This window comes from Dasypus novemcinctus, chromosome 24, assembly GCF_030445035.2.
Source record: "Dasypus novemcinctus isolate mDasNov1 chromosome 24, mDasNov1.1.hap2, whole genome shotgun sequence".
NCBI lineage: Eukaryota > Metazoa > Chordata > Mammalia > Cingulata > Dasypodidae > Dasypus > Dasypus novemcinctus.
The window spans coordinates 24,349,952-24,374,141 of NC_080696.1; the positions used below are offsets into that span (position 1 = coordinate 24,349,952).

Consider the following 24,190-nt stretch of genomic DNA (forward strand, 5'->3'; position numbering starts at 1 on the left):
GTCTTCAGTTTCCCTTCAGTTACCAGGACTCGGGCCACACTCCCACCCCCAGCACTCCCCAGCACGCTCCCGGCGGGAAGCAGCTGGTGATCTGGACGGGGTACGCTACCCCTGAAACTGTCGACAGCTCCTGGAGGGCAGGGTCCCGCTCCCTGAGAGCCGGGGAGGGGAAGAGGCAGCCGCGAGTCCTTGCGCCCCCTCCCTTCCCTTGTTTCCATTCCCATTTTCTGCCGGGTTTGCCTAACGAAGATTCAATCCCAGCTCTCGAGTGGCCGTAGGCAAGTCCTTTGAGCTTCGTCTGACCCCAGCTTCCTCCTCAGAAACCGGGGGTATGCCAGCGTCTGAGCTTTAAAGCAGGCCCCAGCGCACGCGCCGCGCCCCGGAGCCTCCAAATCGGCATTTCCCCCACAGGCCCCAGCCCCACGGGGCCCCGCCCCTGCCAGGCTCCCTCCAAGCCCCGCCCCTCCCCGCCCCTCCCCACGTCTGCGGCCCCGCCCCTCCCCACGTCTGCGGCCCCGCCCCTGGCCAGCGCGCAGGCGCGGCTCGTGTCCGCTGCAGTCCGGGACGCCAGACCGGCCGCAGCATCCCTGCACCCTCCCGGCTGCACGAGCTCCTCTTTCTCCCACTCCTCCTCGCCGGCCGGAGCGATGGCTAAGCCGCTGACGGACAGCGAGAAGCGGAAGCAGATCAGCGTGCGCGGCCTGGCGGGCCTGGGCGACGTGGTCGAGGTCCGGAAGAGCTTCAACCGGCACCTGCACTTCACGCTGGTCAAGGACCGCAATGTGGCCACGCCCCGCGACTACTTCTTCGCCTTGGCGCACACGGTGCGCGACCACCTGGTGGGCCGCTGGATCCGCACGCAGCAGCACTACTACGAGCGCGACCCCAAAGTGAGTGCCGCCGACCCCGCAGCGTCCACGTCCGCCGGGGGGCCGGGCTCGCCCCTCTCTGTCCCTTGCCCGCCCGAGGGCCGCGCCTGACACCAGTCGGGCCGAGGCGCAGGAAGGGTCCCTCCAGCTGACAGATGTGGGGGCGGGGCGTGGGCTGCAGACCCTTTGCTCTCTTCACACCTTACCCCGCCCCCCACGCGCCTCCTCTCCGTACAGTGAGTCTGAGGTCCAGAGGAAGCGAGGCATCCCCAGTACCCCAGAAAAAGGCCCCGTGCAGCACGTGCACATGGGCTTGGGGTCTCGGCAACCCTGTCGGCTCTATCAGGGAATTTCTTCCAGGAGAACAGCCCTGGGGTGGGACTGCCCCGCACACCCCAAACACATCCTCTTAAAGCATCCGCCAAATGCACCCCGAGATCATTCCCTTAGCGCCTTCCTCGGCGTTAGCCGCTTACCCAAGCCTGGCCGGGCACTCCCACCGGCGATCCGGGCGAAGGTGGGGGCAGGAGACCGGTGCGGGCTGGAGCCCTTACCCTGGCCTCCTAACGCCCAGGCCGAGTCCGCAGCAGGACCCTTCCCCCGGGAGTCCGGGCTCGGCAAGGGTTCGTGTGCCCCGCAGTTCCTGGGCCCTGGAATTTTGGCAGGCTTTCCGGGCGGTTGCTAACTGTGCGTTTCCGTGATGGCTGCGGAGTCGGTGCTTCCTTCTCCTCCCCCTTTTGTTTTTCTGCAGCAGCTTGTGGGAAAGAGGGGGGCTGGAACCGGGCCTGGGCAACTTGATGTGTTGAAAGGGAGTGAACTCAATAATTGCAGGGAATTGAGGGCTGTTTTGGGCTACGCTTGGTTAGGGAAATAAGGTATTTATTTAGTGTGTCTGCTAAAGCAGGAGGGGTCAGAAGCTTGGGGAAGGAGCCCTCAGAGAAGTCTCTCGTCTTTGAGGTTCCCACACCTTCCTTGGAAGAACTTTATTTGGGTTAATGTTAAGGAAGGTTAAGTAATTGTTACTTCTTGAAAAGAATTTGCAAAAAACTTTTGTCTGTGGTACAAAAGCACAAAATACATTAGAGAAAAGTCACTGATGGTCCTTGTTACTCTTCACCATGTTAAAATATAGGTGTATTTCAGATTTTTCCATTCCTAAATGTACCAGCACATTAAAAGACACATTGATATTGTATATACAACTTTGCAACTTTCCTGTTTCATTCATGTACATCTTTAACATTTTCACAGCTTTCCAACTAGGAAATCTGCCGTCACTCTCTTTGATGGTTTTCAGTTTGATAGGAATATCATAGTTTGGGAGAGCCCCCTGCTGCCAGTAGTTTTGCTCTGCACCATGGAACGTTTTGTACTTTCTACTGTGCTAAGGCACCCTCAGTTCTGCAGCCAGTTTACTAAGACTTGATTTGCAGCCTCCAACTGGGCACTGAGTGTTTGCTTCATTGATGGTATTTTAGAGCATTTTAAAAGGCATTAAAATATATTTAATAATAGCTAAGAATGAGATCGATTGCATTTCCAAACTTATTCTGGGGCACATTCATTTTTCAAATAGAGGTGTAGAAGGGACAAATTTGTTAGAAACCCAAGTAAGCCTCTTCATACTTAGTATGCACGACAGCTAAAAAAGAAGCGACACCAAATGGCTGGACCAGGTTATTGCCGCAAGGGTTTGGGGTGATTTTGCCAGGCAAGCTGGCTCAATCATCCCCAATGTTCTGCTAATGCTCCGATTTGCTGCATTGTTTTTATTATCCGTGCCTTAGACAGACAAGGGAGCTGCCATCACCGTGTATTGAAGGACATTTCCCTGGCCGGGAAGGGACACAGCTCCAACCCTGGGCTCCTGTTGTGTTTTTGTGTACTTAGATCCTGAAAAGCCTGGTCATGGGCTTATTAAGGAAATAACCTTTCCAGAACGCATTGTCCCTCTAAGGAAACAGCTTCCTTGATCTGGAGTGCAAGGCCTGATTTTTGATTGTCCATTTTGGTGGCTGTGAGAAAAAACCTTTCTCTTTTATAGAAACCACACAACAGTAAATGGAAGGTTTCTGTGTGCTTCGTCCTGGCTAATTGATTTTGAAGATAAGCTCATCTCCTTTCTCTGCAGTTACACACAGTTACACACTTGCTCCTAGTGGACCAGAGACAAGCCCCGCAAGGATCAGAATCTGGGGCAGGGTTGGGGGAGGGGTTGAGAGGTAGCTTATGCCAAGCTCTAGAACTGACCTCGGTCAGACTGTGATAGCATGACCATCTATACTTAATAAATTAGAGTGCTTTTATTTATTATTTTGGTCTTGTAAAAATTCAGACAAGTCCTTATTATTGGAAATTTTTGAAAATGAAGATTAGACAAAAGAAAAAATTATCTGTAATCTCACCACCTAGTGGATTTGAACACTCTGTATTGCAGATCTTTTTTTCTCTACTGATAGAAACAATTTTTTTTTTACACACAATGGTATTGTACTGTTTCATAACTCTGTTAGTGCTTATTTTTGGCAATAACAGAACCAATAAAACCTCAGTGTGTACAGAGGAAGATTTTTCAGGCAACCTCCTGGCAAATCAGCAAGTCAAACAATCTGGTTAAAACTGAGAGGTTTACTTGACAGAAGGCTTTTCACGAATTCTTGAAAGCGACTGCAAGTTCAGGAGCGAAGTCCAGGGTGAAACTTCAGAACCTGGGAACTCAGCACTAAACACAGGAACCGAAAAGAACCAGACAGTCCTGGCTTTGCCATTCAGTCTGTATGACTGTGGCTTGGGTGGATTTCTTAACCTTTCTTGCCCTTTGTATTGTCATTTTTAAAATGAGTTGGGAAACGGACTTGGCCCAGTGGTTAGGGCGTCCGTCTGCCACATGGGAGGTCCGCGGTTCAAACCCCGGGCCTCCTTCACCCGTGTGGAGCTGGCTCATGTGCAGTGCTGATGCGTGCAAGGAGTGCCGCGCCACACAGGGGTGTCCCCTGCGTAGGGGAGCCCCACGCGAAAGGAGTGCGCCCCGTAAGGAGAGCTGCCTAGCACGAAAGAAAGTGCAGCCTGCCCAGGAATGGCGCTGCCCACACTTCCCGTGCCGGTGACCACAACAGAAGCGGACAAAGAAACAAGACGCAGCAAATAGACACAGAGAACAGACAACGGGGGAGGGGGGAGAATTAAATAAATAAATAAATCTTTAAAAACAAAAATGAGGAGAACTGAGCTAAGTAATCCATTTCTCAAGTCCCTCATCATTTATCCAAAATGAAATTGAGGATGCTTAAACAAGATATGGTAAAGGTAAAATTAATAGAAGTAATGAAAGAGAAAGTTGGGGTGAGACAGTAAAGATAGGGAAACAGTTTAATTCAAGTACAGACAGGACACAAAAAATGCAGACTCTAATAAGTTCTGGCAACAAAGCAAATGGCACATGTGCCCAGTTATGCAAGTCATAGAATCTCTGATAATTTCTAGATTGCATAGGTGTGAGATTTCTATGGTGGAACTTGGTAAGGCAAATATGCCATGTGGCCAGCAGCTGTCTCCAGGCATCCTGCAACAGATGGAATAGTTTACTGTGGTTCTTTCCTATAAGCTTATGGCACAATCTCGGTGGCAAATTAAGTAAAAGCAGCTCCACTTCTTTTTTTTAAAGACTTATTTATTTATTTATTTCCCCTCCTTCCCCTCCTCCCCACCAGCTGTTTTTGCTATCTCATTTTCTTTCCTCTAGGATTCACTGGGATTCCATCCTGGAGACTCCTGATGTGGAGAGAGGTTCCTTGTCAATTGTACCACCTCAGTTCCTGGTTTCTGCAATGCTTCACCTTCACTCTCCCCTTGTCTCTCTTTTGTTGCATCATCATCTTGCTGCGTGATTCACTTGCATGGGGCACTGGATCACGGTGCAGACACTTGTGCTTATCATGCAGGCACTCATGTGGGTGCTGGCTCACCATATGGGCACTCAAGCAGACACTGGCTTGTTGCACAGGCACACTTTCCCTTCTTTTTTCTCACCAGGAGTCCACAGGGATTGAACCCAAGTCCTCCCGTACGGTAGGTGGAAGCTCTATCACTTGAATCACATCTGCTTCCCTCAGTTTACTTCTAATACCATAATAGTGATGAGTACAGTTAAAATCTTTGGGTTTCCTGGACCCAGGAGTTAAAAGATTACCTAGAGCAATGGTTTGCAACCCTAGCTACCCTGTGACTCCCACTTCTGAGATTTTGCTGTAGCTAGTTTGCAGGAGCCAGCCTTTGGCATCTTTGTCACAGTCCCAGTTGTTCTTATGTGGTCTCCTTGTCCAGGTGAGTTGACCCATACTGTGTGCAGACTTCCCTGACACCAGAAATCTCAAAAGTTACTTTCTCTGGCTGGAAGCCAATGGTGGGCAGATATCTTGTGTTGCTGCTAAGCAAGCAGATGGCATGGTTCCTCCATCATTTTGTCAAAAGAAGAATCCTAACCAGGGAGTACAGTGCCTTCTGGTGGAAGTTGGTTCTGGCCTTGGCTGTCCCAGGTGCCATGAGTAGCTGCAGGGACCTGCTGTATCTTTTTTTTTTTTTTTTTATTCCTACCCCCACCCCAGGATGGCTCCCTTGTCTGTCTGTTTGATGTCTGCTAGTCTTTAGGAGGCACCAGGAACTGAACCTGGGACCTCCCATGTGGGAGGCAAGTGCCCAACCACTTGAGCCATTTCTGCTCCCTGCTGGTTGCAATATCTGCTCATTGCGGTGGTTGCAACATCTATTCATTGTGGCTTCTGCTCATTGCAGCAATTGTGGTGTCTGCTGGTTGTGGCATCTGCTGGTTACGGTGTCTGCTTATCTTTTTTAGGAGGCACTGGGAACCAAACCTGGGACCTTCCATGTGGGAGGCAGGTGCCTACTTGGTTGAACCACATCTGCTCCCCACACTGCATCTTTATGAACCATTGTAATTCACCTCACTTCTGCCTTCCACTGGGACCTCATTCCAGCTGGCACCCAACGACTGAGCCACATTGGCTCCCCTGTGTTGATGTTTTTCATTTGTTTGCTTGTTGAGGCATGGGAACTGAACCTGGGACCTCCCATGTGAAAGCAGGCACTCAACTGCTTGCAGATGCACACATCTGCTCCCCCCTGCCTGTTTCTAAATGCTATATATATTTTTAAAGATTTATTTATTTATTTCACTCCCCTTGCACACCCCGCTGCCCCGGTTGTCTGTTCTCTGTGTCTATTTGCTATGTCTTCTTTTGTCTGCTTCTGTTGTTATCAGCGACATGGGAATCTGTGTTTCTTTTTGTTGCGTCATCTTGTTGTGTCAGTTCTCCGTGTGTGCGGCACCATTCCTGGGCAGGCTGCACTTTCTTTCGCGCTGGGCAGCTTTCCATACGGGGCGCACTCCTTGCACGTGGGGCTCCCCTATGCGGGGACACCCCTGCGTGGCACGGCACTCCTTGCGCGCTTCAGCACTGCGCATGGGCCAGCTCCACACGGGTGAAGGAGGCCCGGGGTTTGAACCGTGGACCTCCCATGTGGTAGATGAATGCCCTAACCACTGGGCCAAGTCCACCGCCTCTAAATGATATTTTAAACGTTATTTTACATAATTTCAGACTTGTTAGAGGCCAAATTGTACACACATAAGTGGTTAAAGTAGGGAATTTTGTGTTATATATACGTTATCACAATAAAAGATTTGTTAAAGTTCCAAGAATAATACAAAGAATTCCCATATATCCTTCACCCAGATTCCCCAGATATTAAACATTTTAAGTCATTTTATATCCATTTCTCTATATAAATGAACTTTTTTTCCGAACCATTTGAGAGTAGCTTGCAGACTTGATACTTTTTGACCCTGAAAAACTACAGTATGTGCTCTTTCTTTTTTTTCATTATCTTTTTTTTAAAGATACATAAATCACACAAAATGTTACATTAAAAAATATAAAAGGTTCCCATATACCCTACTTCCCACACCCCCACTCCTCCCACATTGACAACTTCTTTCATTAGTGTGGTACATTCATTGCATTTGATGAGTACATTTTGGAGCATTGCTACACAGCATGGATTATAGTTTATGTTGTAGTTTACACTCTCTCCTAGTCCATTCAGTAGGTTATGGCAGGATATTTAATGTCCTGCATCTGTCCCTGCAATATTGAGGAAAACTCCAAATCCCAAAAATGCCCCAATATCACACCTTTCTTTCCCTCTCCCTGCTTTCAGCAGTTCCTATGGCCACTGTTTCCACATCAATGATATAATTTCTTCCATTGGTAGAGTCACAATAATTCTATAGTAGAATACCAGTAAGTCCACTCTCATCCATATTATATTCCTCCATCCTGAGGATACTGGGATGGCAGATGTCCACTCCACCTTCTAAATCGAGAGGGGGCTTAGATCCCACATGGTTAATGGATGGAATTCTCCTGCTTGCAGCTGTAGACACACTCAATTCCCTAGTGTGGTGGTTGACCATTCTCACCTCCCTGTTAGTTGACCTGGGTGAGTCCGACAAGCCAGAGAGTAGGTGTTGCAACTCTGCTGAGCCTCAAGGCCCAGCTTGCACATAGACAGTTCAGAGATTCAAGTCTCCTGAGCATACACAAACCCCAGTGCCAACCACAGGTTCAGTAAAAGTGATAGAAGAGGCATGAGTAGAAGGTCACATCTGAGTCCAACTCTACCACACTCAGGAGCACAAATTCCAAAGTAGGGCCCACTGGCAAGGCACTGAACTGCAGAGCCATCTGCCATGACTGTAGGACCTGAGTGTCTCTGTAGCCCTCAGGAGCACCACTACCTAGGGTTGTATCTACTTTGACTATCTCTGGGATCCTGCTGAGATTTGCATAAGCGTGACCCCCCTAATGACTTCCTGACTCATTTTGAAGTCTCTTAGCCATATAAATTTATTTGTCTTTACCATTTCCCCCTTTTATTCAAGGTCTTTTTTTAGTTGCATCACCAGCTGGTTGCTTGGTAGTAATCCCTGTGCGCCAGGGAGGCTCATCCCTGGGAGTCATGTCCCATGCTGGGGGGAAGATAATGCATTTACATGCTGAGTTTGGCTTAGAGTGGCCACATTTGAACAACATGGAGGTTCTCAGGAGGTAACTCTTAGGTACCTTGCAACTCTAGGCCTAGTTGAAATTTCAAGCACCCAGGCTCATAAGCATAGTGTAGGAGTTTGATATTATTGATGAATTCCAAAAAGAAAAATTGGGTTATGTTTGTAAACTGATCTTTTCCTCTGGGCATGTGCGATTATACTGGATTCAGAGGTTTACTGGATTCAGAGGTTTACTTGATTACATAATCAAAGTAAACCTCTTTTGTCAGTAGGGCGTTGAGTCCCCACCCTTTGGTGGGTGGGGACTCGCAGATAAAAGGAATGACAAAAGACAGAGTTGGAGGGGTTCTTAATGTTGGAATTTTTATGTTGGAGTTTGATGCTGAAGCCTTAAGCTGGATCCCCGGGAAGTAAGCACGTAGAAGAAAGAGAAGCAAGCCCCAAGAAGGAAGGAACCCAGGAAGCCTGAAACCTTGCAGATGTCGGCAGTCATCTTGCTATTTGAAAATAGACTGGTGAGGAAGTAAGTTATTCTTTAGGGTCTGGTATCTGTAAGCTCCAACCCCAAATAAATACCCTTTATAAAAACCAACGAATTTCTGGTATTTTGTGTCAGCATCCCTTTGGCTGACTAATACACATAGTCATCAGTATCATGGGCTCATCATTGGACCATCCTTCTTCACTGGTCTTTGCCCTTGTATTTGGGGGATTGTTGCTCCTCGCTACTTCAATGAGGTTTTACACTCCATGACATGTGAGGTCTAACAATTCTATCATTTTACTGCATTTTACGTTTTCAGGATTGACCTTGAGCAGACAGACTAGTGTCTGGTCCTAGGTACTGGAACATGTGAAAACATGTGAAAGGGCCTTGTTTCAATCCATTTTGAGAGAAAAAATCTGCCTGTCACTCATGGGAAGCCAGTTCCCCTGGCCCCTAATCCTAAAAGAGAGTGCCTGTTTGTGACTCTGAGGTTGGAAGCTCAGGAGATGTGGTGACAATATGTAATATTCAGCATCCTTACTAGCCAATACAGTAGTAGTTTTATAAATTGTCCTGGGAGTGACGGTCCCCAAGCACCCCCAGAGGAAGCTTCTGGAAGCTGAGCACCTAGACCACATTCAGTGTGGTCTTCCCTTGTGGAAACTGAGTTGTAGCCAAATGGAGTGTCCTACCCAGGCTAGGCATCAATGCATGGGGGAAACCAGGAAAGGGGGTGGGGGGGGGTGGGCAATCTGCCATGGGAGCAACCTGTTCCCACTTCCCTGCCACCCAAGGCAGCTTGCCTGTCAGCAAGACATACCATCTTGGATGGGATCTAAATGGGCTGAGTCTCCTGGGTATAGGATCTCTCTGTCATGTCAGGTTCTTTCTTGGCTTGAACTGATATAAAAATGATGCTGGTTTGGAAGAGTTTTAGAACCTTTAGGTGTAAAGAGCAAGGGAGTGTAGAAGCTGAGCCAGGAGACTCCTTATCTCAATAATGTGCAGAGCTACAGTTCTCCTTTCTCTACACCATTACTAAGCTCACCTGGCTGTGGCATGTTGTGTCATGTACCCCAATTTAGACATGTCCCTGTGGGTGGGATCCCACTGTAAATAGGACCTCTTGAAGTAGTTATTTTTAGTGAAGGTGAGAGGGGGAGTTCAATCTGGATGACTGGAGGCCTTTGAAGGAAAAAGGCCCCGGGAAGGAGCAGGAAGTCCATGCGGGAAAGGGAAAAGGAGAGGACCTTGCCATGTGTCAAGGCCAGAGAGGCAAGCCAGGGAACCCCGAGGATTATCTACAGCCAGCACTAGAACCCTCCAATCTTTGGGGAGAAAGCAGGTCTTGCTGATATCTAGATTTTGGATGACTTCTAGGCTCAAAACGCTGAGTCAATGAGTTCTTATTGTTTAAGCCAAAACCAGTTTGTGGCATTTGTGATAGCAGCTCAGAAAACTAAGACAGTTTTTGGTACCAGAAAGTGGGGTGCTACTATTATAAATAACTAAAAATGTGGATGTGGCCTTGAAATTGGATAATGGGTAGAGACTGGGAGAAAAATTTTAAGGTGCATGATAGAAAAAGCCTATATTGCTTTGAAACATGAACGTTAAAGGTACTTCGTTCAGGTGAGGACTTGGATAGAAATGATGAATGCGTTATTGGAAACTGGAGGAAAGGCAATCCTTGTTATAAAGCGGCAGAGAACTTGGTGAAAATATGTTCCGATGTCGGATGGAAGGTGGAACATGTAATACCACCCATTGTGTGGTAGCTGTTAGAGCAACCCTGGCAAGCTACAGCACTGTTAGAGGAACAGGTCCATTCTGGGCAAGTTAGAGTCCACACCTGGACTAGGTGGTGAGGTTCGAAGCTGCTGAAGAGGGTGGTCGGAAGCTGTGTGTTCTTTATCACTGCCGGGTCCTTGGCTGGCATTCCCTTGCAAAGGTGAGCTTCTGTGCCTTTCGTGCACATGGGGAGTGCCCTAAGGGTAAAGTAGAGAGAACTGGAGCTCATGAATGACAAATATCCTACTAAAGAAAGAAATTATTTGAGAAGTGTCAGGCAGTGTGACCAACTGAATTACTTAGGTGACACGGCTCCATTCTGGGCCTGTAAGTGGGCCCGCCGAGGCTGCTGGTCGGCCATCATCCACGGTCTCTGCGGTGAGGTCAGTGGTGCAAGTGTGACCAGCGGCCTGAGGGTCATCTACCTTGAGGTGCAAAGTGAGGGTACCCATAGCATCTTCGCTGGTGACAGTGGAAGGTGAGCTCTGTATTCTGGGGAAGGACAGGTAAGTTTAGCTTAATAATTAGAATAGGCAAGTTACTCATTCTTTTGGCAGAAATCCATGGAAGCATTTAAAATGGAATGTGTTTGGGAAAGGTTTGCCTGGGGGTTCCTGATTTGGCACCCAGAGGCTTGTACTGCCAAACAGTCACAACAAAGTGTACTTTTGAGTGTGGCCCTAGAGCACTTCTGGTTTTCCTTTCTTCACTGGTTCTCTTGGTGATGTCTTTGTTTTGCTGCCCTGAGTACTGTTGGAAAAGCTCTTTCCTTTTCCTGCAGGGCGAATGTCTGAATAGAACCTTCTGTTACTCAAACACTCTAATTAAAAATCCCTTTCGTGAGGGAGAAGAGAAATAGGGAGATCTCTATAGGCAGGATTCTGTTAATTAATCTCAGTTGTGTAAAGAGCAAAGCAAGGCCTTACCTGTTGGACTGGAACTCCTTCTCTGGAGTTAGAACTCATTAGCCCCTCAGGTTCCTTTAGAAGGTTGATGTATGGGTAATACTTCCTCCGTGTGTGACCTTTTTTGTGATGTTGGCTGTTAGTTTGGGCTTTGCAGGTAATATATAAGCCCAATTTTTTTTTTCTTAAAGAAGAGGCAGAAGAGATGGTGGGGTGGGTGTAGTGTTCTCAGAGAGGTGAGATGAATTGCCCAGGGCACCCAGCTAGCAGGGGAAGGTAGGACGTCTAGATTTGCTTCAAAACAATCCAGTGGCAGGAGCAGATGTAGCTCAAGTGATTGAGTGCCTACTTCCCACATACAAGGTCCTAAGTTTGATCCCCAGTACCTTCTAAAAACAAACAACAAACAAAAAAACCACAAAACCAACTTGGGAGAGCCCATGTAGCTCAGTGGTTGAGCGCCGGCTTCCCACGTATGAGGTCCCAGTACCTGAAAAAAAAAGCGTGGTGAGCAGGAGAGTATACATGAATTTAAACTTATAAGTAAATACAAGTCTTTCATCTTCTGTGGACTGTTTTTTTTTCTTTTTTTCTTTTTAAATAATACTAGCTTGAGGGGAAAGTTCAAACTTGACAAAGATTGTTCTAGGCAAAATACAGATAATTAAAATGAAATCCAACATTTAGAATTTTCTGCTAAGAAGGCTACTTCTACTTTAGTGACCATGGTGGGTAGATAGCCCAGGAAGAGGTTGGATTGCTACAAAAGTACAAAAGGCAGAATGGCCCTGCTACATGCCAGGCACCCTTCTAAACAATCCACCTGCATAAGCACCTGTGCAGTTCAGAGCCACCCTCTCAGGCAAGGACTGCCATTATGGCCCGTGTTATTAATAGAATTAAGGAAACTGAGGCATAGCCAGGTTGTGCCCCTTGCCTAAGGTCACTCAGCTTCCGAGTGGCAGAGCTGGAACCCCTACAGGCTTGCCCCAGTTGACAGGAATTATGTCAGAGAACACTGTGGGGTTATCATCAGCCAAATTGAGAATGGGAGAAGCTGCAGTGTCATCAGAGTTGGTGTCTAGGTTCTTGGCTTCAGTCACGAGACAGAATTCAAGGACGATCCACAGATTAATCAGGCAAGGAAAGAATTTATTGGGGAGTAAAGCAAGAGAACAGAAGTATACCTTCAGAGTGGAAGGCGGGCATTCTTAAGGGAGAGAAACGCAAAGTTCTGCCTTGAGGTCCCCTATTTTATGGGGGTACAGAACTCTACTCTTCCCAGTCTTGTTAGAATTCTGCATGTGTGTATTCACGCATATACACACATACACATCCTTTTTTAAGTCCTTTAAAAATTTTTTAGTTTGAAATAATTGTAGATTTACAGAGAGTGGCAAAGATGGTATAAGATTTTCCATATACCCTTAATCCTGCTTCTCCTAATGATAGGGTATTGCATAACCATAGTTCCATAATCAAACTAAGAAATTAACATCAGTTCAATACTTTATTCAGATTTTGCCAGTTTTTCCTTGTATTAGTCAGTGTTCTCTTGGGAAACAGAACCTACAGGATGTATGTATATGTATTATGTAAATATTATGAGAATTTTTTATTAGAAATTAGCTCACACGACTGTGGGGATGGGCAAGTCCAAATTCCATAGAGCAGGTCACAAGCTGGCAACTGCACTGAAGGTTTTCAGTGAATTCTTAAAAGCTGGCTAGCTGAAATAGAGGTGGAAAGTCTTCCTTCTGACTGTTGAAATTATTAGTTTGCCCTTTAAGTCCTTCAGCTAATTAGAGGAGACTTCTCTCATTGTTGAAGGCATTCTCCTCTTTTGATTGTAGATGTAATCAGCCATAGATGCAGTTAGCTTACTGATGACTTAAGTCCACAAAATGTCCTCACAGTAACAATCAGGCCAGTGCTTGCTTAACCAAACAACTGGACACTGAAACCTGGCCAAATTGATATCTCCTTAAACCATACTTAATCTCTAAATAAAAACAGTAACAGTTGTGGTAGTTTGAGACTTTTATGGACCCCAGAAAAATCATGTCCTTGAAGCTAATCCATTCCTGTGGGTGGAACCTATTTTAGGTATGACCTTTTGACTAGATTTAGTTAAGGGCCTTTTGATTAGATTACTTAGGTAAGGTACAGCCCAAGTGGGTCTTAATCACTCTTACTGGAGTCCTTTATAAATGGGATGAATACAGAGAGCAAAGCTGCAGAAGAGGAGAGGAATCCACAGAAGCTGAGAGAGAAAGTCAGAAGAAGCCAGAAGCTGAAGCAGTGAAACCTGGAAAGAGAAGGGAGACCAGCAGATGCCACCATGTGTCTTGCCATGTAACAGAGGAGTCCAGGATTTCTGACAGCTGGTCTTTGGGGAGAAAAGTATCGCCTGATGAAGCCTTGATTTGGACATTTTCATGGCCTCAAAACTGTAAGCTTATAAATTAATTAATCCCCATTGTAAAAGCCAATCCATTTTTGGTATATTGTATTCTGGCAGCCTAGCAAACTAAAACAGCAGTCATGTTTTGTCTTAGCAATACTCAGCTGTCCTGCATACAACTGGAAATGCACTAACTTTCCCCAGAATAGGGTGCAAGTCCTTGGGTAATACTCACTCATAAACATGATACCTATAACTTGAATACTGTGACATGAGGTTAATACAATTTATGTCATATGATAAGGTGATAAGATCAGATAGAAAACAAAGGTATTTGCTTTATGTATAAGTACAGACATAAAAAAACAACTAAAAGATATTCATAACCATTACATCCTCATTTCTGTAACTGGTTATGTGATAGTAGCTCATCTTTATAACTATCTTCTTCTACTACCCAGTCCTATTCCCTTTACCCTCAGCAAGCACCTCAGGCTATGCTGTGATTATTTGCCTGGTGGGGTGTAGCAGTTTAATATGGTTATGAATTCCAAAAATAGATATTGGATTATGTTTGTGATCTGGTCTGTACCTGGGCATGATTGAGTTATGACTGGGGCTTTGATTGGGCCACGTCATTAGGGTGTTGAGTCCCTGTGCATTGGTGGGTGGGGACTCACAGATAAAAGGTGTGGCAAAGGATGGAATTGAGGGTTCTTAATGTTGGAGTTTGATGCTGAAGTCTTAAGCTGGTGCCCTGGGAAGTAAGCACCCTGGGGAAAGAGAAGCAAGCCCCAGGAAGAGAGGAAGCCAGAGAAAAGCAAGATCCTGGAAAGGAGGAACCCAGGAAGCCTGAACCCTTGCAGATGTCAGCAGCGATCTTGCTCCAACATGTGAAAATAGACTTTGGTAAGAAAGTAACTTATGCTTTAGGGCCTGGTAACTGTAAGCTCCTACCCCAAATAAATACCCTTTATAAAGACCAACCAATTTCTGGTATTTTGCATCAGCATGCCTTTGGTTGACTAATACATGAGGTGACACAGATCTTTATTCCTTTGGTTTCTCGGCCATTACCTGTTCTGCCTGGATTGAGCTGTTGAGGTTTTCCATTGACTTTAATCACAAGGTATTGTAGTTCTAAGAGATGCCTTAGGGGATCTCCTATATTCCAGGTATACTTTCCTTTACCTCCATTGTGTAGTAGTAGTCCTATTTCTCCTCGATTATCAGGATCAGTTATCCCAATCAGTACATTTCCCTTCTTTGCCTAATGGTTCAGAGGCATGAGGACCCCAGAGTGGCCTGGTGGCAGTCTTAACTTCCAGTTTATTGGAATCATTGTTATGTCTCCTGGTGGTGCCTTATCGGGGTCTTGAGTGTGAGTCTCTGCTGCTGGCAGGTTTGGCACTCAGCAGTGACTGTAGCCAGGTTGGCCTTGGTGAGTGGAAGACCATGTTGCTAAGGCCTTGCATAACCTTCATCTCTACTACCATGGCCATTTTGTTCATGAACCCACTGGACAATTACAGGGGTATCTGGGGAAAGAGGTCAACTGATATTCTCAGAACGGGTCATGTCTCCACTTGATTATTAAATTTTCCTCTGGTGAGCATTCACATGAGAAACCAGTACCTTCAGAGTCTGTCCCAAGACCTCTTTGTCATCAATTTCCCAATCATGTTTCTTCCAAGTCACTGGCCAGCTAGCTAAATCATTTGTGACAGCCCATGAAGCAGTATGCAGATGCACCTCTGGCCATTTCTTCTTCCAAACAAAATTAACAGTCAGGTGCACTGCTCGAAGTTCTACCCACTGGAAGTATTTCCCTTACCACTGTCCTTTAGGTATGTCCCAGAAAGGGGCTGTAGTGCTATAGCTGTCCAGTTTCAGGTATATTATGCAGTATTTTATGTAGAACTGTTGTAAACCAAGCCTGAATTTTCTTTTCCTCAGTCAACTGATAGTAAGGAACTCAAGAGACTATAGCTGTGGGCTGGGAAAGAGACGGAAATGTGGCAGGATTAGGGGCCATGGGCATTTGACCATGTCTTCATGTAATTTGGGCCCACTCCTATATACCACTTCCACTTTATGATGGAGTGCTGCTGTGCACTTCCAACTTTATGGCTTGATGGGTCAGTCAATACCCAGCTCATGATAGGCAACTCAGGTTTCATGGTAGCTTGGTGACCCTTGGTTAAGCGTTTGGTTTTCACTAAGACCAAGTAGCAGGCCAAAGGCTGTTTCTCAAAAGGAGTTATTTGCAGAAGATGGCAGGGCTCTGCTGCACAATCCTAAGGATCTGCATTGTGATTCTCCTATAACAGTCTGCCAGAGGCTCCAGACATCATTTCTATTTGCCACTGACACTTCTAGCACCATTGGATCTGCTGAATCATGTGGCCTAAGTGACAGAGCAGCTTGCATAGCAGCCTGGACCTGTTGCAGAGCCTCCTCTTGTTCCAGTCCCCACTCAATACTAGCAGCTTTTCAGGTCACTTAGTAAATGGGCAAGAGTAGCACACTCAAATTAGAAAAATGTTGTCTCTAAAATTCAAAGAGGCTGACTAGGCATTGTCCCTCTTTTTTGGTTGTAGAAGGCACCAGATGCAAAAGCTTATCCCTTCACCTTAGGAAGGATATATTGACATTGCTTATACCACTGGACACCTAGAAATTTTACTGAGATAGAAAGTCTCTGAATTTTTGTTGGATTTATCTCCCATCCTCTGGCATGCAAATACCTTACCAATGAGTTTATAGAGTATTTTCTGCTTCTTGCTCATTAGGTCCAAGGAACGTAATATCATCAATATAATGAACCAGTGTGATGTCTTGTGGGAGGGAGAGATGACCAAGGTCCTTGCAGACTAGATTATGACATAAGGCTGCAGAGTAGAGATGCTCTTGAGGTAGGAGAGTAAAGGTATATGGCAGGCCTTGACAGCTGAAAGCAAGCTGTTTCTAGTGGTCTGTAGTAATAGCAATTGAGAAAAAAAGCACTTGGTAGATCAATAGCTACATACCAGTTACCAAGAGATGTGTTGGTTTGCACAAGCAAAGATACCACATCTGGAATAGTAGCTGCAATTGGAGTCACCATCTATGGCAGTTGGGGATTATTTTTATGAATTCCAAAAAGAGAAAAATGTTTGTAAACTAACCTATTCCTCTGAGTATGATAGCTTTTGATTGCATTAAATTCAGCTGAGGGCCTTTGATTAGATTACCTGTTGAAACTGCTGTAGGGCCTTTTCATTGGACTATTTCAGTGAGGCTTGATTTGGGTTGAGTTCCAGACCCCTTGCTGGGTCTGATATGAATGGATTCACATGGATGGATGGAGAGAAAAGGAAAAAGGAAACCGCCATGTGAGAGAAAAGACTCCAGTTTTGCCCACAGTTAGGCTGCAAGGACAGAAACCCTAAGAGACAAGTCTTATGCCAGGAGAGAAAGGACTACAGAATCATGTAAGCACAAAGCTCCAAGAGGCTGGGCCCAAGTAGTAGCTCAAGAGGAGACTGTGAGCCTAGAGGGGAAGGCTGAAACCTTCTTGCTTCCCCATGTGGGAACATGCCAGGATTAACAGTAGCTGACTTTGGTGAGAAACTTCTCTGATGACACCTTGGTTTGGATTTTTTATTTATGGCCTTGGAACTATGAACTTTTACTCCAAATAAATGCCCTTTATAAAATCAGCAGATTTCTGGTACTTTGCATTGGCAGCCCTTTGGCAAACTAAGTCACCACCTATTTAAGTATATAATAATCCACTGTCATCCTCCAAGATCTTTCTACACAGGCCAAGTAGGAGAGTTGAATGTGGGATGTGGTAGGAATCATCACCCCTGTATCCTTCAGGTCTTTGATGGTGATACTAATCTCTGCAATCCCTCCAGGAATCCAGTATTGCTTTTGATTTACTGTTTTGCTAGGTAAAGGCATTTCCATTGGTTTCTACTTGGCCTTTCCTCGATACATAGCCCTCACTCAGTAAGGTAGGGAACCAATGCCTGAGTATGTCTATTCTATTCACATTCTGGAATCGTGGAGATAACTAGAGAATGGGCCTGGAGACTCACTGGACCCACTGTGATATGGACCTGAGCCAAAAACTCTGTTGATCACCTGACCTCCATAAACTCTGACTCTAACTGGTGGACCACAGTGACATTTTGGGTCTCCGAGAAGTAATGTCATGTGTAGCAGTTTGATGTAGTTATGAATTCCAAAAATAGATATTGGATTATATTTGTAATCTGGTCTATTATTGGGCATGACTGAGTTATGATTAGGGCTTTGATTGGGCCGTGTCATTAGGGGTGGGGACTCACAGATAAAAGGCATGGCAGGGAAGTGGACTTGCCCCAATGGATAGGGAGTCCGCCTACCACATGGGAAGTCCACAGTTCAAACCCCAGACCTCCTTGACCAGTGTGGAGCTGGCCCACGTGCAGTGCTGATGCGCACAAGGAGTGCCATGCCATGCAGGGGTATCCCCACATAGGGGAGTCCCACGTGCAAGGAGTGCGTCCCATAAGGAGAGCCACCCAGCGCGAAAGAAAGTGCAGCCTGCCCAAGAACAACACCGCACACACAGAGAGCTGACACAACAAGACAATGCAACAAAAAGAAACACAGATTCCCAGTGCTGCTGATAAGGATAGAAGCGGACACAGAAGAACATGCAGCAAATGGACAGAGAGCAGACAACTGGGGGGGGTGGGTAAAGGGAGAGAAATAAAAAATAAATCTTTAAAAAAAGAAAAAGTTCTATATTCTTAAAAAAAAAAATGGCGTGGCAAAGGAGAGTTGGAGCTTGTGATGCAAGGGTTTTTTGATGTTGGAGTTTGATGCTGAAGCCTTAAACTGGAGCCCCAGGAAGTAAACACACAGAGGAGAGAGCAGCAAGAAGGGAGGAACCCAGGAAGCCTGAACCCTTGCAGACATCAGCAGCCATCTTGCTCCAACAAGTGAAAATAGACTTTAGTGAGGGAAGTAACTTATGCTTTATGCCTGGTAACTGTAAACTCCTACCCCAAATAAATGCCCTCTATAAAAACCAACCAATTTCTGGTATTTTGCATCAGCACTTCTTTGACTGACTAATACATCATGTCTGAGCTAGTATCTACTAATCCCCAAAATGTCTTATTTCCTTTTCCCCAGTGCACACTTACCTTGGAAGAAGGCTGTGGGTCTCTTTGGAGAAGGCTGGGAGGAAAATTAACTGTATACATTTTTGGCAGTTTAACAGGGTCCTCCGCCAAGGAGATCTGGCTTTTCCTTCATTCTAGGGGCTCTGGGTCTGTAAACTCTCAAGTCTGGGAATTGATTAAGGGGCCTTGACTCTCTGATTTTGTAATTGTGTTAAGTTAGGCTTTTGTTTAGTTAACCAATAACTCTTCTTATACTGATGAAGCAGGAATTTAGTGACTGCCCATCTGTTTCATTTCTAGGTACTCTATAATCTACTATCCAGTATGAACCATCCTGTTTTGATTACTGCTTTGAGTCTGCTGTTCATTATGGTAGCCACACCTACCTTGTCTTTGGCGATTAAATGCTGTCACTTGGCTATTGCCAACCCAGAATCCATCATTCCCATTGTGTTCAAGGGTCCCAGTTGAATGATTGCAGTTCCTATAGTAATATCTGACCTACAAAGAAGAACAACCACAGAGCTCTTTAGGGAAGATGAAGTTAGTCTCATAAATTTATTTTTCACAGTCCTGGTGAAAAGTGTGTCCTTGACATTTCTGTGGCAGGTGAACAGGTCTTTCATGATAAATCCACTCTAACATTCCAGTCTCTATGCCTTCGGATCCCTTCATTTACATTATACCTAGCAGTTCTGGCATTTCAACCTCAGATATCTACCTTCTTTTGGTCCATGTTTTAGCCAACCACCTGAACAAATTGTTAGAACTTTTTCTGACCCCTCAGGCTGCAACACTGAATCCAGGATCTCTGCTTTGAGCCCATATCAATAAATTCAGCAGATCCAGTTTAGATTCCTTCTACCATTATCCAACACCACTGGTATGGTATCTATTCCTATACACGGTCCCTTGATTTCTGCCTAAATCAATGGGAAAAATTCTGCAGTTCTTTGGAGTATAGCATACTACTTCATGGATCACACATTGTACCTCACCTTTTGGGGCCTCTTGGGACTTCAATTTAGTACTAGGTCTGGAAGAAAAGAGGGGTGGTGGCTATGGGTCATGAAAGGAATTAAAGTTGTCTTGCAAACCAGCTACCCTCAGGGCATTCATTGCAGTTTCATGTGGTGAAACAGGATGAATCTCTTCAGGCAGAAGAGTGAGGGCTGTTTCCTCAGGGGAGGTGGTTACAGGTTTATCTGGAACAGAGGGTAGATGTTGCAGGATCATTCCTTAGGGCAGACCATTGTAGGTTTATCTGGCAAAGATCCAACAGATTCTAGACTTTCGGTGTCCCCAGCATTATGAAACAGCAGACACCCTGCAAGATCAGGAATGAAATTTTCATTGTTACTCTGCCCGTGGCACAATGAGAGTCTGGGTCTGGTTTTCAGAAATTTCAAGTCTGGGGCTACATGAAATAAGACTTTCTTTTCAAGATACACAGAAACTTTCACATCCTTCATGTGGCACTTAAGTTCGGAATTTGAAGTCTTGGCTTCATCCCTTTCTTTTACAACTGTGTCCAGTGTGTTTAGGAACAACTCACCATCATTACACTTTTTAACTCCACAAAACTCTGTTAAGATGTAAAAAAAAACCTCTCACTCAATGCCTTGCCTGTTATAGACATTTGAGTAGCTGTATCCCATGGTGATATTTTGTGAATCTGTATTGCCTGCTCATACCAGGGACTATTTTGATTGTGGAAATAGAGCCATTAGTGCCTTTGAATCTAATCAGATTATAGAACCAATTCCCAAAACTCCAGAACCAACTCAGAAATGTCATCCTTAAGTTTCTGTTCATTGGGAATAGATGTAGCTCAAGTGGTTGAGTGCCTGCTTCCCACGTATGAGGTCCTGGGTTCAATCCCTGGTATCTCCAAAAAAAAAAAAAAAAAAAAATTGGCTATATTTAAAAAAAAAGGATTCTGTTTATTGGGAGCTGTTGCTGGATTTTCTCTAGGTTCTTGGCTATGTTACAAAAAGAATTTTAAGTACAGGCCACTTCATTTAGGCCAGTACTTTATTAAGAAAATGAGAGAAGAGTAATGGGAGACAATAACATATTATGGGTTCCAGGTAGAGAGAGCAAAAGGGCTATAAAGGGGTAAAAAGGGCTGATTTACAGACTACAAATCCCCATTACTAATTACAAATTCTCACGTCCATTTGCATGCTAATCTGGCAGGGAGCGATAGGGCAAAAACTGAGAGGTTTGGCTTGCTTTTTAAAACAGTAATTACCCTGCCCCTCGTTAATGTTTGGGGAAGAAGTCCCAGCTGTTTGCTGTTTTGATTGGTTACCCCACCCATCAGTTCCCTGGGTGAGGGGCGCAATGACAAGGCCCATTGGTAATATCTAGGGTTTCTGCTTGATCCTGGACAAAATTCCCTTCTAAATGTGGGTTCTCGTGAAGTCTTCCAATAGACATCCTGTGGGGTATCCGTGGCTAAATGTTTTTCTGCCAAGTCCCAGATCTGCCTCTTTATATCCTAATCTGGCTTGCCTCAGAACTTCTCCTGACCAAAATCAGTGTTAGAGTTCATTAGGGAAACCTGACAGGATATATTAATACATAAAATTATGTAAATTTTATGAGATTTTTATAGGGATTTTATAGGAAGTGCCTCACTTGACTATGTTCTTTTTCTAGATCCTCCAGTTTTGAGATTTTGTCTTTGATTTGAGATCCTTTTTTGAAAATTTATTTAATGTAATTTTATTTTTAAAGAAGCTGTAGATTATGTAAATGTTGCATCAAAAATATAGGGGATTCTGGGAAGTGGATTTGGCCCAACAGATAGGGCATCCACCTACCACATGGGAGTTCCAAGGTTCAAACCCAGGGCCTCCTGACCCGTGTGATGAGCTGGCCCACATGAAGTACTGATGTGTGCAAAGAGTGCCTTGCCACATAGGGGTGTCCCCTGCATAGGGGAGCCCCGTGAGCAAGGAGTGCACCCTGTAAGGAGAGCTGCCCAGCGCAAAAAAAGTGCAGTCTGCCCAGAAATGGTGCCGCATACACAGCTGATGCAGCAGGATGATGCAGTAAAACGAGACACAGATTCTGGGTCCTGCTGATAAGAGTACAAGCGGACACAGAAGATCATACAGTGAATGGACACAGAAAGCAGACAACTGGGGGAGGGGGGAGGAAAGAAAAATAAATTAAAAAATATATATATAGGGGATTCTCATATACTTTGTCTCTTCCCCTTCCACACCCCCCCTCACTAACAACATCTTTCATTAATGTGGTACATTTGTCACAATTGATGAACATATATTGAACATTGCTACTAACCATATAGTCTATATTATACTTTACACTTTGCACAACTTTCTATAAAATTTTGACAAAATGTATAATGGTCTGTATCTGTCATTGCAGAGTCATGCAGGACAATTCTGATAGTCCCCAAAATGTCCCGTGTTACACCTATTTTTCCCTTTCCCTCCGCTCAGAACCTCTGGTGGCCACTGCCTTTGTATCAATGATAAAATTTCCTCCATTGCTAGAATAATAATGTCTGTTTCCTTTTTCTTTCTTAATATAAGCATTTCAAGCTATAAATTTCCTTTTCAGCCCTGCCTTTGTTACATCCATAAGTTTCAGTATGTTGTGTTTTCATTTTCACTTACCTTAACATATTTCCTAATTTCTTTTGTGATTTCTTCTCTGACCTGTTGGTTTAGTAGTAGGTATTTATAATTAACAGCATGGGTTGCTAAATGTGGTTAAAAGGGGAAATTTTAGGTGGCATATTTGTCACTGGAATAAAATTTTTTAAAAAATCCATGTAACTGCACAGTAAAGCCCTAAATCAAGCCATGGCTTATATTTAATAATACAAGTATACAAATACGTTTTCATCTATTGTAGCATATGTTCCACACCATTGCAGTGTCTTAAACATAGGGTGGTACAGCAGTTTGATAATGGTTATGAATTCCAAAAATAGATATTGGATTATGTTTGTAATCTGGTCTGTACCTGGGCATGATTGAGTTATGATTGGGGCTTTGATTGGGCCACGTCATTAGGGCATTGAGTCCCTGTCCCTTGATGGGTGGGGACTCACAGATAAAAGGCATGGCAAAGGACAGAGTGAGAACGTTTTTTTTTGTTTTTGTTTTTGTTTTTTAAAAATATTTATTTATCTCTCTCCCCTCCCCCCCCCCCCCAACCCGGTTGTCTGTTCTTTGTGTCCGTTTGCTGCGTCTTCTTTGTCCACTTCCGTTGTTGTCAGCGGCACAGGAATCTGTGTTTCTTTTTGTTGCGTCATCTTGTATGTAAGTTCTCCTTGTGTGTGACACCATTCTTGGGCAGGCTGCGCTTTCTTTTGCGCTGGGCGGCTCTCCTTACGGGGCGCACTCCCTGCGCGTGGGGCTCCCCTACGCGGGATACACCCCTGTGTGGCATGGCACTCCTTGCGTGCATCAGCACTGCGCATGGGCCAGCTCCACACGGGTCAAGGAGGCCCAGGGTTTGAACCGTGGACCTCCCATGTGATAGACGGACGCCCCTAACCCTGGGCCAAGACTGCTGCTGAGTGAGAAGGTTTTTGATGTGGAATTTTGATGCTGGAGTTTGATGCTGAAGCCTTAAGCTGGAGCCCTGGGAAGGAAGCTCACAGAGGAAACAGAAGCAAGCCCCAGGAAGAAAGGAACCTTGAACCCAAAGGGAAGCAAGACCCTGGAAGGGAAGAACCCAGGAAATCTGAACCCTCATAGCCACTGGCAGCCATCTTACTCCAACACATGGAAGTAGACTTTGGTGAGGGAAGTAACTTATGTTTTATGGCCTGGTAACTGTAAGCTCCTACCCCAAATAAATACCCTTTATAAAAACCAACCAATTTCTGGTATTTTGCATTAGTACCCCTTTGGCTGACTAATACAGGTAGTATGTGGAAATCCTGTATTTTATTCATGATTGTTCTGTTGGCCTACATCTAGTCTAATTTACAAGAAAAGTATGTGTTTAATTTCCACAAATTTGTGAATTTTTCATTTCTCCCTTTGTTAATGCTTTCTGGCTTCATTCCATTGTTGTCTGATAAATTGTATTATTTCAATATTTTTGAATTTATTGAGCTTTGTTTTGTGACCTAACAGATGGTCTGTCCCGGAGAATGATTCTCGTGCACTATAGAAGAATGCACATGCTGCTCTTGTTGGGTGAAGTGTTCTTTCTATGTTGGTTAGGTCTAGCCTGTTTAGAGTATTTTTCAAATCTCTGTTTCCATATTTATCTTTTGTCTAGATGTTCTAACCACTTTGAAAGTTGTGTATTGAAATCTATTAATGTAGAACTGTATTTCTCCTTTCAGATCTGTCAATATTTGCTTCATATATTTTGGGTCTCTGCTGTTAGGTGCATATATATTTATAATCGTTGTCTTCTTGTTGAATTTACCTATTTTTTGGATTTTGGTGAATTTCTTAAATGTGCAAATTCACATATTTCATTA

General features: G+C 44.8%; 1 protein-coding gene across 2 annotated transcripts in view; it reads left to right on the plus strand.

The window, feature by feature from the left end:
* The first annotated feature begins 485 nt into the window (after positions 1-485).
* PYGB (glycogen phosphorylase B) overlaps positions 486-24,190 on the plus strand; it is an 86,786-nt gene continuing 63,081 nt past the window's right edge. Inside the window, exon 1 of one of the 2 annotated variants that reach the window (XM_058286785.2) lies at positions 486-890. In XM_058286785.2, the coding sequence (XP_058142768.1) occupies positions 648-890 (243 nt within the window). In that variant the 5' untranslated portion in view covers positions 486-647. The remainder of the gene's footprint in view (positions 891-24,190) is intronic. The other variant, XM_071211592.1, reaches the window with a different exon arrangement.